The sequence below is a fragment of the Dasypus novemcinctus genome, chromosome 29 (assembly GCF_030445035.2).
Source record: "Dasypus novemcinctus isolate mDasNov1 chromosome 29, mDasNov1.1.hap2, whole genome shotgun sequence".
Classification (NCBI taxonomy): domain Eukaryota; kingdom Metazoa; phylum Chordata; class Mammalia; order Cingulata; family Dasypodidae; genus Dasypus; species Dasypus novemcinctus.
In genome coordinates this window covers 29,623,349-29,636,571 of record NC_080701.1, presented here as the reverse complement: position 1 = coordinate 29,636,571, position 13,223 = coordinate 29,623,349, and the positions used below count along the sequence as shown (strand labels likewise).

The window sequence follows — 13,223 nt, the reverse complement described above, 5'->3', positions numbered from 1 at the left end:
GTGGGTCCCTTTAGCCCTCAAAGGAACCAATACTTGGGGATTGTATCTACTTTATCTGTCTCTTAGACTCTGCTCAGTTGTGCATAAGGGCAATCCTTCCGACAGCCTCCAGACTCTTTTTTTTTTTTTAGAGACTCATAGCCATATAAACTCATTTCTCCTTTCTATTTCCCCATTACATTAGGTCAAACAGCATTTTAAAGTCATATTATTCTATGTAGACAGGGATATTCTACTGATCCGCATCGAACCTTCAATTCAAGGCCATTTTCCAGTTGCATTATCAGTTGTTAGTTGATAGTGATCCCTCGGTGCCAGGGAGGCTCACCACCGGGTGTCATGTCCCACGCTGGGGGGAAGGCATTGCATTTAGATGCTGAGTTAGGCTTCGAGACTGGCCACATTTGAGGAACATGAAAGCTGTCAGGAGGAAATTCCCAGGCACAGTGCTGCTCTAGGCCTTGTTCTTATTTCAGGTGTATAGGCTCACAAGCATAGTTATTAGTTTCAGGGGCTCACTGTTAGACCCTCATTCCTTCTCGGTCCTTGCTGCTGCACTTGGGGGACTGCCACTTCTCCCCTAGGGACCAGGGCACAGCACCCCCGGCCAGGGACCCAGTACCCCCCAGCTGTAGTTTTTAATTGTTGCCACTATGAGTATATCCAAACATTACCATGCACCCTGGACATATGCCCTGTATAGCTCCCTGTCAGCCATATATCCCCTGTCAATACTATCCTATACCAGTATTCCTCCGCTGCCATTGTTGGACCACTCTGGGATCGAGAACTTCCTGAATATTGAAGCCCCAATATAATGTCTGGATCTCTTACTAGCAAAATGGGATATAGCGATGGGTTTAAAGGTTAGATATAGTATACGTGTTGACTTGGAAAAATTCTACATCCTCTCTATAATGTGTTTTTGATCTCACCTATTGTGTCTTTAATTTCACTTTTCTCTTCAAGTTTTCAAATTCCTCTTTGTGCTCTCCTAGTGTTCTCTTGATGTCCTTTATCACTTTAGCCATGTTTTTTTTTTCAACTTGTTGATTTGATTTAGGAGATTTGTATGAACGTCTTTGATTATTTTTCTCAAATTCTGTGCCTCATCTGGGGCTTTGATATTTACCTTTGCTTGGGCCATATCTTCCATTTTCTTAGTATGGCTTGTAATTTTTTTGCTGCTGTCCAGGCATCTGATATGTTGATGAGTTTATTCTGATGCTCAATTTTTCTCTTTTCTCTCTTATGTAGGGATTTAGTGGTGGGAGGCTGTACGTTACTGCCGTTCTTTGATTCTTGCTTCAATCTGTTCTAGCTCCTTAGCATTATCCCTGTTTAGTTGCTTGAATCTGGGACATGGACCCAGTTATGGGTTGCAGATCTTCTTCCACAGACCTGGGGAAAGAGTTTGTATAGGCCCCAAAAGGCCATTTTTATTTATTAACTTTTTTTTTCAGTTCTCAAACATTTTAATTTAAGCAGACCTATCAAAGAATATAAGATTACCCATTAATATTTATATTATGTACAAAATATACTACAACTTTAATTTATGAAAGAAAGATCCTGTCTTTTCTTCTTCTTTTCTATATTCTTTGCATTTTCACTTGATCTTGTGTTTAGAAAAGAATGCTTGAGATGTCTTTAAGGTCTTGTTTTTACCTTCATCCCTTAACAAGGAGGCTTTGCCTGCTTGGTCAGCTGTTTTAATATCTCTGAAGTGACTGCTTTGCTGTACTTCCCTGCCTCATCTGGATTACTCTTCTGTAGCAGGTTTCTCTGCTTCTCCTTCTTTATTGTCATATACTTTTGATATTTCTCTTTCCTTTGTTCTCGCTTATTGTCGGTAGCCTTATTCTCTGTTTTTATACCTCAAACTTTTTTTCCCCTTAATTTCCTCTATGGCCAGGAGAGCTGTGTCACTAGTACTCCCTGGAGTCACTTCCTCCCGGTTGTGGCTAGCAGATTTGATACAGCTTTAATCTCTGGTACAGGAGGTTTAGGTATGAAATGGAAGTTTTATAGGGCATACAATTTTAAGAGTGAATCCATCATCTCTTGAATATCTACACAATCTAGTTTTTCTTCCTCCATTTTTGCTGGTTGATTTTGACATATTCCTGTTCATATATTTTAGCAAGGCTCAATTTACTTTTCTCATGATCTAATGTCAGATGCTTTTTATATTCATTTTCATCCTCCTTAGGTTTTTTTTTTAATGGATGACATCATCTCAAGCCTGATCTCTTATCCTCTACTGAATGATATCTTCCAGTTGAAGGGTACTTTCCTCTGTGATCATGGGTGCCATCTGGACTGCATGATCAAAGTGTAGGGACTCTTCTAAGAGGCTATTTTCTGCTCTCTTTTGGGCTGTCCCTTCTTGAAGCTGCCAACGTTTTTTATTGTTTTTTTCCAACAAGTCTTTTTCGAAAGATACAGTTTGGACATTCATTTTTTCTTGCCTTTTTTCAAGAGATGATTTAACTACATCAGAATCACTCTTTACATTTAAGGTATTTCCATCTTTAGTTTCTCCATCTTCATCACCTGGCAAAGCAAAGGTCATTCGCTTCTAACCTCCTTTATGTTTCTTACTGCCTTCACTTTCTTCAAAGACATCATCTTCATCTGATTCAGGGATGCCTTCTTCATCTTCTTCAGCAATTTTTTTTCCTTTCTTCATTTTAACCCTTCTCATCATAATTACCTGCTATGTCTTCATTGCTTTCAAGCAAATCAAATAAATCTATGTATTTCAAGTGTCTGCAACTTTTAATTAACTCAAGTTTTCAATTTTCCAAACAGTTCTCCCTCATCTTCATCTGAAGCAATATCTTCAAAAAAAATTACATCTTCTTCCTCATTGCCACCTTTTTTCTCTTATTCTTTTTCTACTTTTTCTAAAAAGGTCTCCAATTCAGATAGTTCGAAGAACTTATCCTCTGCTCTGGACTTTTCTCTTGGTTTCCCAGGCACTTTGTTTTGCATCTTGCTCTGCTGTTCTGGTTTGCTGATATCAAAGTCATGGTCAGAATCCTCATCACTGAAAAGTCAACTGTATTAGTCAGCCAAAGGGGTGCTCATGCAAAATACCAGAAATTGGTTGGTTTTTATAAAGGGTGTTTACTTCCGGTAGGAGCTTAGAGATACCAGGTCATAAGCATAAGTTACTTCCCTCACCAAAGTCTATTTTCACATGTTGCAGCAAGACGCCTGCCAACATCTGTGAGGATTCAGCCTTCCTGGGTTCCTCTGGGTTAAGCGCCTCTGTTTTTTCCACAAGGTAAGCTGTAGACTATCAGGTCAGTGGCTTTGTCTCTCCCTGGGTCTCCAGCATCAGCATCAAACTCGAACATCGAAACTCCAACATTAAAAGCCCTTAACTCTGTCCTTTGCCATGCCTTTTATGTGTTAGTCCCCACCCACCAAAGGGTGGGGCCTCAACACCCTACTGGCACAAGAAGTTTACATAATTATTTAATCAAGTAAAGCTATGAATCCAATATAATCTAATATGCCCAGAGGAAAAGATCAGTTTACATACATAATCCAATATATCTTTTTGGAATTCATCAATAATATCAAACTGCTACATGAGCCTTATCCTCAGATCAGATCTGCTTGAGTTTTTAGCTCTCTCATCCCCTTTAAGATCATCACATTCAAGTTCTAACACTTCTTCTCTATCCTCCAAGTCCTGTACCTCTTAGCCTTCAGCTTCCATCTCTGAGCCATCCTCTTCCACTCCTCTTCATTCTCTGGGAGAAGACTAATGTCTTCTTCTTCAGCAGTTTCATTAGCTGTATCCTAGAAGCACAGCAAAACTGGTTTGCATTGAAATCCAGTTTTTGCCAAATCTTTTCATCATCAAAATCGTCTATTACTAGTTTTTTTAAATGATTCTCATGAATCCCATCATTTTTCTCTAGTATTTTATGAAAGCTATAAGATACTATTGCTAAAGAAGTGAAATTTGATGTCAATCCATCTTGAATCATGAGGAATCACACAGGCTGGCTAGCGGCTTTCCTGACCTTGTTCAGATGCTACTCCACAGTCCATTGATGCCAGATAGGTGGGGCCATTGTCATCCACTCCGAGCCAAATACAATGGAAGAGAAATGCCCAGAAAGGGCGCAAAGATGTTCCCTGCGGAAGCCAGAGCCTGGGGACAAAGGATTTGCTTTTATTTACTTTCAATTTCCTCCCATATACTTCCTTGGTCTGCCAGGAGATGGTGCTCTTTATCAGACCTCTCAGTTCAAACCCTGGTCAGAATGTGTTTGCTGCAACCAGACCAGAGCAACCTGACAAAGGATTGTGCCTCAGGGCTATTCACAGATTCACAAATCAAAACTTTCCCAGAGTCTGTTCTCCAAACTTGGCTGACAGCCCGTTCCCTTCTTCCAGATAGGAAATAGTTCCACTCCTCTCTGTGTCCTCAATAACAAGTCCCAGTCAGTGAAGAGGGTGTTTGAGAGAGTTGGATCTCCTTCATCTGGTGCTGGCGCGCAGGGCAAACAATGGCGCCCCCCCACCCAACATGGAAGGTCTCATGGGACACAGCAGCCCAAATTTATTGGCCAAAAGCAGAATCAGACTTAGGCTGCATCCCTCGCTCTCTCCTTTCCTAGGGAGGTGGACCCCTGTGGCCCTTTGTGTCCATAGGCACTGACCAAGTGCTGGAGAATTCAAAGGTGTCTGCTTTGAGAGTCAGGGGATGGGTGCCAGCAGCTGCAGCTGCAGATTTTACTCACAGAGGTTTCTCAATGCGATTCTTTTCCTTTGCTCCTCTCACTTCTGGGTGGTGTCCTGCCTTCCCCTGGTGCCCTAAACAGTAGAACACTTTTTTTCCATTCCATTCTGACTGTCCTCTAGCTATTTTTCTGGGAGAGAAGTGAAGTCTGTGTCTCTCTGATCTGTGGCAATTTCTTAAAATAAGACAACAATGAAGTTTGCTGCATTGATGGGCTCTTCCTTCCACAAAAGATTTCTCTGTAGTATACGATGCTGTTTGATAGCATTTTACCCACAGTAGAATTTTTTCCAAATGGGAGCTGATCCTTTCACACCCTGCTGCTGCTTTATCAACTAAGTTTATGTAATATTCTAAATCCTTTGTTGTCATTTCAATAATATTCACAGCATCTTCACCAGGAGTAGATTCCATCACAAGAAGCCACTGTCTTTGATCATCCATAAGAAGCAACTCCTCATCCAGTAGTTTTATTATGAGATTGCAATCATATCTTCAGGTTCTACTTCTAATTCTGTTCTCTTGCTATTTCCATCACATCTGTAGTTAATTCTTCCAATGAAGTTTTGAACCCCTCAAAGTTTTAAGTTGAAATAAACGTTTCCCAAACTCCTGTTATGTTGATAGTTTGACCTCATCTAATAAATCAGGCTTTGTTTTTCCATTGGTAGAGCATAGGCAATGTAGATTTAGCATAATTAAGGGCCCTAGGATTTTTGGAATGGTATATGAGCAACCAATGGCTTCAGCTTCAAGTCTAGCTGCCTTTGCCCCTAACAAGAGAGTTAGCCTGTCTTTGGAAGGCAGGCATTGACTTCTCTCTAGCTGTAAAACTTCTCAATGGCATCTTCTTCCAATAGAAGGCTGTTTAGTCTACACTGAAAATCTGTTGTTAAGTGTAGCCACCTTCTTCAATTATCACAGCTAGATTTTCAGATAACTTGCCTTAGTTTCTACATAAGCACTTATTGCTTCACCTTGGACTTTTATGTGGAAGTTGTGGAGATGGCCTCTTTCCTTAAATTTCAGGTACCAATCCCTGCTATGTTCAAACTTTTCTTCTGCAGCTTCCTCACCTCTCTCACCTTCATAGAATTAAAGACACTTAGGGCCTTGCTCTGGATTAGTCTTTGGCTTAAGCGAATATTGTGGCTGCTTTGATCTATTCAGATCACTAAAACTTTCTTCATTTCAGCAATAAGGTTGCTTCCCTTTCTTATCATTCATGAGTATCACCTTAATTTCCTTGTTATTTTTTCATTGATATCCTCACAGTTCACCTTCAAGAGCTTTGCCTTTGCATTTACAACTTGGCTAACGGTTTAGTGTTAGAGGCCTGGCTTTTGGCCTGTCAGGACTTTCAATGTACCTTTCTCACTAAGCTGAATCATTTGTGGAATTTTGACTTAAAGGGAGAGACATGTGATTCTTCCTTTCACAGGAACACTTAGGAACCATTATAGGTCTAGTGACTGGCGTAATTTTAATATTCTTGTGCCTCAGGGAACAGGGAGACTCAAGGAAAGGGAGAGAGACAGGGAAACAGCCATCCATGGAGCAGTCGGAACGCTACAACATTTATTGATTGATCACTGTCTTATATTGGTGCAGTTTTGTAGAGCCCCAAAACAATTACAATAGTAACATAAAAGATCGCTGACCACAGATCACCATAAAAGATATAAGAACAATGAATAAATTTGAAATAGTGTGAAAATTACCAAAATGTGACACAGAGTCACTGAGTGAGCACATGCTATTGGAAAAATGGTGCCAATAGACTTGCTCAACACAGGGTTGCCAATATATAAAAAATACACTATCTAGGAACAGCAATGAACTGCAGTAAAGTAGTATGTTGCACTATTTTCCATTCAAACCTCCTGTGCATGCCCACCCCTTCACCATCATCATTCTCAGCCACTGACTTTTCTTCCTATTTCTTGAGAGAATATAAGCAATGAGACGGGAACTCACAGTTCCCCATCACTAAATGAATCCACTTTTCTGAACTAATACCCTCATTCACTGCCTTTTCTCCTGGCTTCTCTCCAATTGTGATTGAAACATCCTAGCTCCTATCAAAAGCTGAACTTCTCCTTGCCTTTTGGATTCCATCCCCTTTCAGCTTCTTCTGAGTCACTTTATCACCTTTGCTGTCTCCTCCTCTGTTGCTAACTTTTAGAGGTTGAGTCCTCCAAGACTCACACCTTTGATATCTAGACTTTTCTACCTGATAGCTCTTGGATCATCCCATCCTCTTTCATGGCTTAAAAAAACATGTGTAAACCAATAAGTTCCAAATTTATATTTGCGTTTGTGGCCTCTCCTTCAAGTTCTGGACTTTATCCAACTGCCTGCCATCTCCATTGGCTATCTAATAGACATTTCAAACTTATCATGTTCCCTTACAGCTCTTCCTCTGCCACCAGACTTGGCCATCTCAGTAAATGATTTCCAGCCACCTAATTGATCAAACTTTGCTTCCATTTTATTTTTCCTGCTTGAAGTGCTCTTCTCTGGCCATTCAGATCTCAGCTTGAATGTCACCTCCTCAGAGAGGCCTTTCCTGAACCCCTAAACCTAAGGGGCCCTTCTTCCCAGTCACTAACTATCATAGCACCCAAAGCATTAAATTTTCTTCATAGAACTTACCATTTTTAAAAATTATCTCTTTCATTTATTTGTTTGCTTGGTTTTTGTCTGTCTCGCTTCCCTGGAATATAAGGTTAATGAGAGCTGGGATTTTGTCTATCTTATTTATCCCTCTGTTTTTAGGCCCAAACTTGGCACATGGTAAAATCTCATTAAAAGTATTGAATATATGAATGAATAAATAAATAATATTCAGGATATGTAAATTGTCCAAAGTCACAGAGCCAACGATTTGAAACCAGATATGGAAATCAAAGCCCAGAGAGGTTTATTAAATTACTCATGGTCACAGAGCTGATAAATAGCAGGGAAGGGATGCTTTTCCTTCCCAGGAGGAATGTCTTCCTCCAAAGCTCATGTTTTTATGTTGATATTCACAGTATTTTATACATGAGAATGGTTCATTAGGGCCGTTGACCAGGAAGTCTGAAGTGGGGAGCTGGAAGCACATTAAATGTACTGAAACTAAACAAAGCCCTGCCCTGAGGGAAAGAGAGGTGTGGAGTCTCATTACATTTGCTCTGGGTTTGCACAAGGATCCCAGACCACAAAACAGTTGAACAGTTGTGGTTTGGGGATGCTTGGAGGTAATAGCTGGGCTTCACTGTCTTTTAGGAGGGAAGGGATTATGAGAGTAAATGGGACATGTCCTAAAGTGGGCATCTTTGTCCTTCTACAGGTCTCGCTTTCTTGCCTGCCAGCTTGTCCTACTTCATCGGCACCAACCTCTTTGGTGTGCTGGACAACAAGATGGGCCGGTATGTAGCCTAGAGAGCTGGGAAGGGGGGTAGGAATGTAAGAAGGGAGAGTCCTGTGGAGATTCCCTTGCACCTGGGATGAGGAACAGCTTCTCTGAGATTGAAAGTTCATGACAAGGGAGGATGGGGGTTGGATTAGTGGTGAGAGCAGTATGGAAAAAGGGAGGTCCTGAGCTTGTTGCTTGGAAGAGGCAGTGGTTATGTGAAGGACACCCTTTGCTCTCCAGATGTTTGCTCTATGGTTGAAGAGATACAAATAATCCCACAGGGAAAAGCCATGAAAAAAGGAGTATATTGGAGCACTGATGGTCAAACCATTCCATGGAGCCCTAAAGAGTTGCCCCAGAAGTGCCTCCAATTGAGGGCTGGAGGTATAAGTCTAGATTCTGTTGCTCCATTACAATCAGAACAGCTTTACTTTTATCTTTGGTGTTCAGTGTAAATATTTTTTAAAGTCTAAAAACCACTGCTAGGAGATCATAAAGGAATGAAATTTGGCATCCTTATAGGACTGAAGATAACATTCAAGACCAAATAAAATATGAATAGGTTGGAGATAGCAAAAAGTTATCATTTGAACTGGGAAATAGCAAGATCCAAATTTTGGTATTACTGTCATGGGCCATGTATTTTCTGAATCACCTGATTCCTTTAACAAATGAAAAGAATATATCCCAGTATGTACTCTACTATGGAACAGATGAGCCAGGGAAGAGAGGAGGGCAAGGAAAGGGCAGGGAAAGAGCTCTTTTGGATACAACCTGGACCTGTGGGGCTGACTCATCTTCTCAGGTCCTAAATGGTTGCTGGCTTTCGGGGCAGTAGGGCAGGCCAGTGCTGGTGGAGATGGGTGGCAGCAGGAAGGGATCTCTCCCCATAGCATGGTGTGGTGTAATAATGTCTTTTTTCTTCTAGGTGGCTGTGCTCACTGGTTGGAATGGTGGTAGTAGGGATCAGCTTGCTCTGTGTAAGTATAATAGCGACTAGTTGAGTGAGAGAGAGATCCAGACATTAAAGATCACTTTACTTTAAAATGAGCAGAGGATTGACTTGGCATAGGTCATTGGAAAGACCATTTCTGCTTGTGTAGGAATTAGCACCAGGAGAGCTGCCACCAATTGAAGCTGGCATCCCCTTGAGGGTAGGTGGGGAAGGTGGGGCCAGAACCCTGAGCTCTATGTATGGGCATATGAGGTAATGTGTATTCGTATCTATTTCTGAGGCCAGCAAAATAGTGCATTTTAAGACTTCATTTAGTCATCCCACCTGCCAGGGCCCCATAAGTCAACGGGGAAACCATCATTTGTGCTTCAGACTCTGGCACTGGAACATTGGTAAGAGAAGAAAGAAAGCCTTTTCCTTTTTCAAGATCCCCCTTTAAGCTCCCTAAACTTCCTGTTCTCCCTGCATGGAGATCCTCAGCACACTTGCCTCAGAGGCATGAGGTAAGTGAACATAGCTATAAAGTTTGTAGCACAGAGCCTGACCCAGCATCCGTACTCGGGAAAGCCTGGAGGCCCTGATCTGGAGTTTGGGAGGGCTCTGCTTTCACTACCAGTTTTGCCACTACCTATTTGTGTATTTTTGAACAGATTACTTAATCTCTATGGTGTTCAGTAGCCTCATCAGTGTGGAGAGGATTCCAATCATTTCTATCTAACAAGGTTGTTGAGTTATTCCATATAAACCACAAACCCTGTGTCTGGCACATGAGGAGTACACAGTGAATCCTCACCAATTTTTGATAAAACAGAAATACCCCTATGAGGGAGTAGCCCCTAAAATTTCTAAGAGCCACTAATATCTAAAGTGTGTGCTGAGCCTTCGAGGGATGAATGACACCCAGAAGAGAGCAAGGACTCACCCAAGGATAGGCATAGAATGTGCTGGGATGGCAAGGTTGGGTGGCAGGAAGGGCAGGTGCCCAGGAAGGGAAGTGTGGGAAGGAAAGGCATCCTGAGTTTTGTCAGGAGAGCGATGAGAATGAGTTTCACAGCTTGTTAATGTGCCACTTTCCCCCTCTAGCTTATGGGTAATTGGCTATGGGCCTCTGTTCTCTGGCTTGTTGTTCCAATGGCCACCAAGTTTGGGATTTCAATAAGACATTTGGAATGTGTTGCCAATTGAAAACAGAAGCAACTCCATTCTGTGAATAACGAAGACAGACGTTGTGTTTGGGTAGGGATCAGGATGGGGGTGGAGAAAGGGGAGAGTCCATGACAGAAAGGACCATTGTGATGGTATAAGGAGGTAAGTCTGAGGTTCAAAATTCATCTTGCCCCTTATTAGCTCTGTAACTTTGGGTAGAGCATTGGATCCAAATAGCACCACTCTGGTTTTCAAATCTTCAAAATGGAAGTAGATTCTTCTTCACAGGGAAGGTGTGAGAATCCAAGGATATAGCATACATGGCACAGTGCACATGTTTAATGGATGCATGTCACGTGAAAACCCTTTGAGTATTTGTTCTCACCATGACCCAACTTGCTGCTGATGACCACATCCACCTTTCCCCCTGAAGGTTCCTCTGGCTCACAGTATATTTGGTTTCATTGGTCTCAATGCAGGACTTGGCTTTACCATAGTTAAGAAGTGCTCTTTAGGGAAATGAGAAGTCTCTGAATGTTGGTTTGGTCAGATGTCTCCCCCTTCCTGCTTTTCTCATCAGAGGGGGTAGGTGGAAAGGCAAACGGAGTAGGAGTACAGCTGGTAGGGGTGTGAGAGTGGGCTCCTAATTCCTACCTGATGAATTTATTAGTACAAACTGCATAACATGGAATAGAGCTTGGGACTGAATGAAAATTTGAGGATCTCTAATCCAACAAAAGCAGAGAACACAAGAGAGACAAACCAAACAGGCTGATGAAAGACACTTTGCTGATCTGGGACTTCACTGAGGAGCACTACATAAAAGGGAGATTATTGCTTAAGCAGGTTAATGTAACCCTGGTATCTTAATTAAAAGATCTTTAATAAAAGAGGAAGAGGACTAGTATTGTAAGTTTGGGGGAGGTTTAACAAAAGAGAAGAAATTTATGGAGCAGGGGGAGAGAATTTGCATTAAATATTGAGACTAATTCCCTAAGGAAAACAGTCTTGCATTTCAATAATAGAGGATATTTACAAATTATTGGATTGTTAAAAAATTATTGGGGCAATTGTCTTAGGCAGTCAGTGAGGGAAATAGCTTTCTAATTTTAGAGTCTGCAGTCATAACATAAGAAGTTAACGATTAAGAAAAATAAACAAAAATAAATGGAGTAGAGCAGGCAAAGAGAGTAGACCGAACAGAGGAGGAGAGGAGGTCAGGATATCCCTGGCAGGGAGGGGGCTGAGGACAGAGGTAACGAACAGTGTCCTCTTTGTCCTGGCCACAGGTATGGTGGACTCTTCCATGATGCCCATCATGGGACACCTGGTAGACCTGTGCCACACCTCTGTGTATGGGAGTGTCTATGCCATTGTGGATGTAGCTTTCTGCATGGGCTTTGCTGTAGGTAGGTTGGGGTGGAAGAGAGGGGAGCACCCAGGACCTGGTGCCCCACTCTTCCTTATCTACTATTTTTTTTTAACCAGTCAGAAGTGGGACCAAGAGGCTCTGGATATTGGACCCCAGATATCCTCTGAGTCACCTTGCTGGCTCTAGCATTGCATCATCCATGTGAAAAAGGCTTAAAAACACGTGTGCATTTGCTTTACTCTTCACAGGCCCATCCACTGGGGGTGCCATTGTCCGGGCCATCGGCTTCCCCTGGCTCATGGTGATCATTGGGGTTGTCAACATCGTCTACGCTCCTCTCTGCTACTACCTGCAGAACCCCCCAGCCAAGGAGGAGAAGCTTGTAAGGGACTCTAACTCCTGCTAAACAAATACTCTCCACTGTGGCTCTCATTCCCTTTTGTCCTGTGCTTATATGGCCTCCCTCTATTGATAGTCTTTCCACTTTGCCATGGTGCCTAACTCCTTTTTTTGCTTTCCCTAGATAACCACCTCCTCTCTTACACAGGGCTTTTAAGAATGGTCTTAAGGAAAGAAGGAAAGAATTAAGGGCAAGGGTCACCCAAGGCATCCTATAGTTACAAGGAAGGTGTGAAATATCAAACTATCACACCCTCCCCCTCATAAGTGGGCAGAATTCCACTGAGCACCTTTCTTCATTCATTCACTTGTTCATGTGAGTCTGGCATTATTCTTACCAGGTCATCCTCTTTTAAAGTAAAAACATCCCATGGAAAGAACAGCAACCCGTGCTTTTAGTTAATAATGTACTTTTCTCTTACTTCAGCATGAGCACCCTGAGGGCCTGGATGGTTTGGAGATGGAGGTGGCATTGCTCAAAGGAAGGAAAAAGATAGGAAACCCTGATAGGGGAGGATCCTTGCTCTAGCTTGTACTAACCCAGCTAGGATCCAATTAAAAGTATATCAGAAGTTTGTACTGAGCAGAGTTGATATGCCTGGATACCTTGGGACGCCCCTTGAGGTACAGAATGCAGAAAGAGGGTCCTATGCCTGTCAGGAGTCTTTTCTGAGCAACACTAGATTTACTCCAGCTGTGGGGGAAGGTGGTGGTAGGCAGGTAGAAGAGGCGCCATGCTTTCCCTTTCTCTTGCTGCAGGCAATTCTGAGCCAGGACTGCCCCATGGAGACCGGGATATATGCAACCCAGAAGCCCACGAAGGAATTTCCCCTGGGGGAGGACAGCGAGGAGGAGCCTGACTGTGAGCAGTAGCATCAAAAAGAGTTCCTGTGTATTGTAGACCTGAGGCTAAGACTTCAGCAGCCAGCTCTTGCCCTGGAATCCCATCATGAAGGGCTGCTCAGCTAGCTTCATGTCCCTCTCCCCTGGGAGTCTGCTTGCCTTTCCTCTCACCAAGAGTGCCATTTCTCACGTCTCTCCTCACCTGGGCAACCCGATTCGGGTGCTGGAAGTGGCCTACCTTTGTGGGAGGACAGGAGTGATGCTCTCTCCCAGGCCACTGTGAGGCTGATTAGACCTGAGCTCTGATGGTTCTGCAAGGGGTGACTCCTTCAAAGGACAGTGT

General features: G+C 42.6%; 1 protein-coding gene and 1 pseudogene across 1 annotated transcript; one reads left to right on the top strand and one right to left on the bottom strand.

The window, feature by feature from the left end:
* Positions 1–1,543: 1,543 nt before the first annotated feature.
* On the bottom strand, positions 1,544–4,094 carry LOC131276535 (U3 small nucleolar ribonucleoprotein protein MPP10 pseudogene; annotated as a pseudogene).
* Positions 4,095–7,997: 3,903 nt separating this feature from the next.
* Positions 7,998–12,910, top strand: LOC131276534 (chromaffin granule amine transporter-like). The gene is made up of 7 exons (XM_058289819.1): positions 7,998–8,007; positions 8,100–8,178; positions 9,094–9,145; positions 10,700–10,761; positions 11,554–11,675; positions 11,887–12,020; positions 12,797–12,910. The coding sequence occupies exons 1-7, from the start codon at positions 7,998–8,000 to the stop codon at positions 12,908–12,910; spliced, it is 573 nt and encodes a 190-aa protein (XP_058145802.1).
* The last annotated feature ends 313 nt before the right edge of the window (positions 12,911–13,223 follow it).

What these genes read in the sequence shown, in the direction of transcription:
- LOC131276534 (XM_058289819.1), top strand. An exon ending in CTGGACAACAAGATGGGCCG is followed by an intron (nt 8,179 to 9,093) that starts GTATGTAGCCTA and finishes TTTTTCTTCTAG; the next exon opens with GTGGCTGTGCTCACTGGTTG. An exon ending in CTGCATGGGCTTTGCTGTAG is followed by an intron (nt 11,676 to 11,886) that starts GTAGGTTGGGGT and finishes TACTCTTCACAG; the next exon opens with GCCCATCCACTGGGGGTGCC.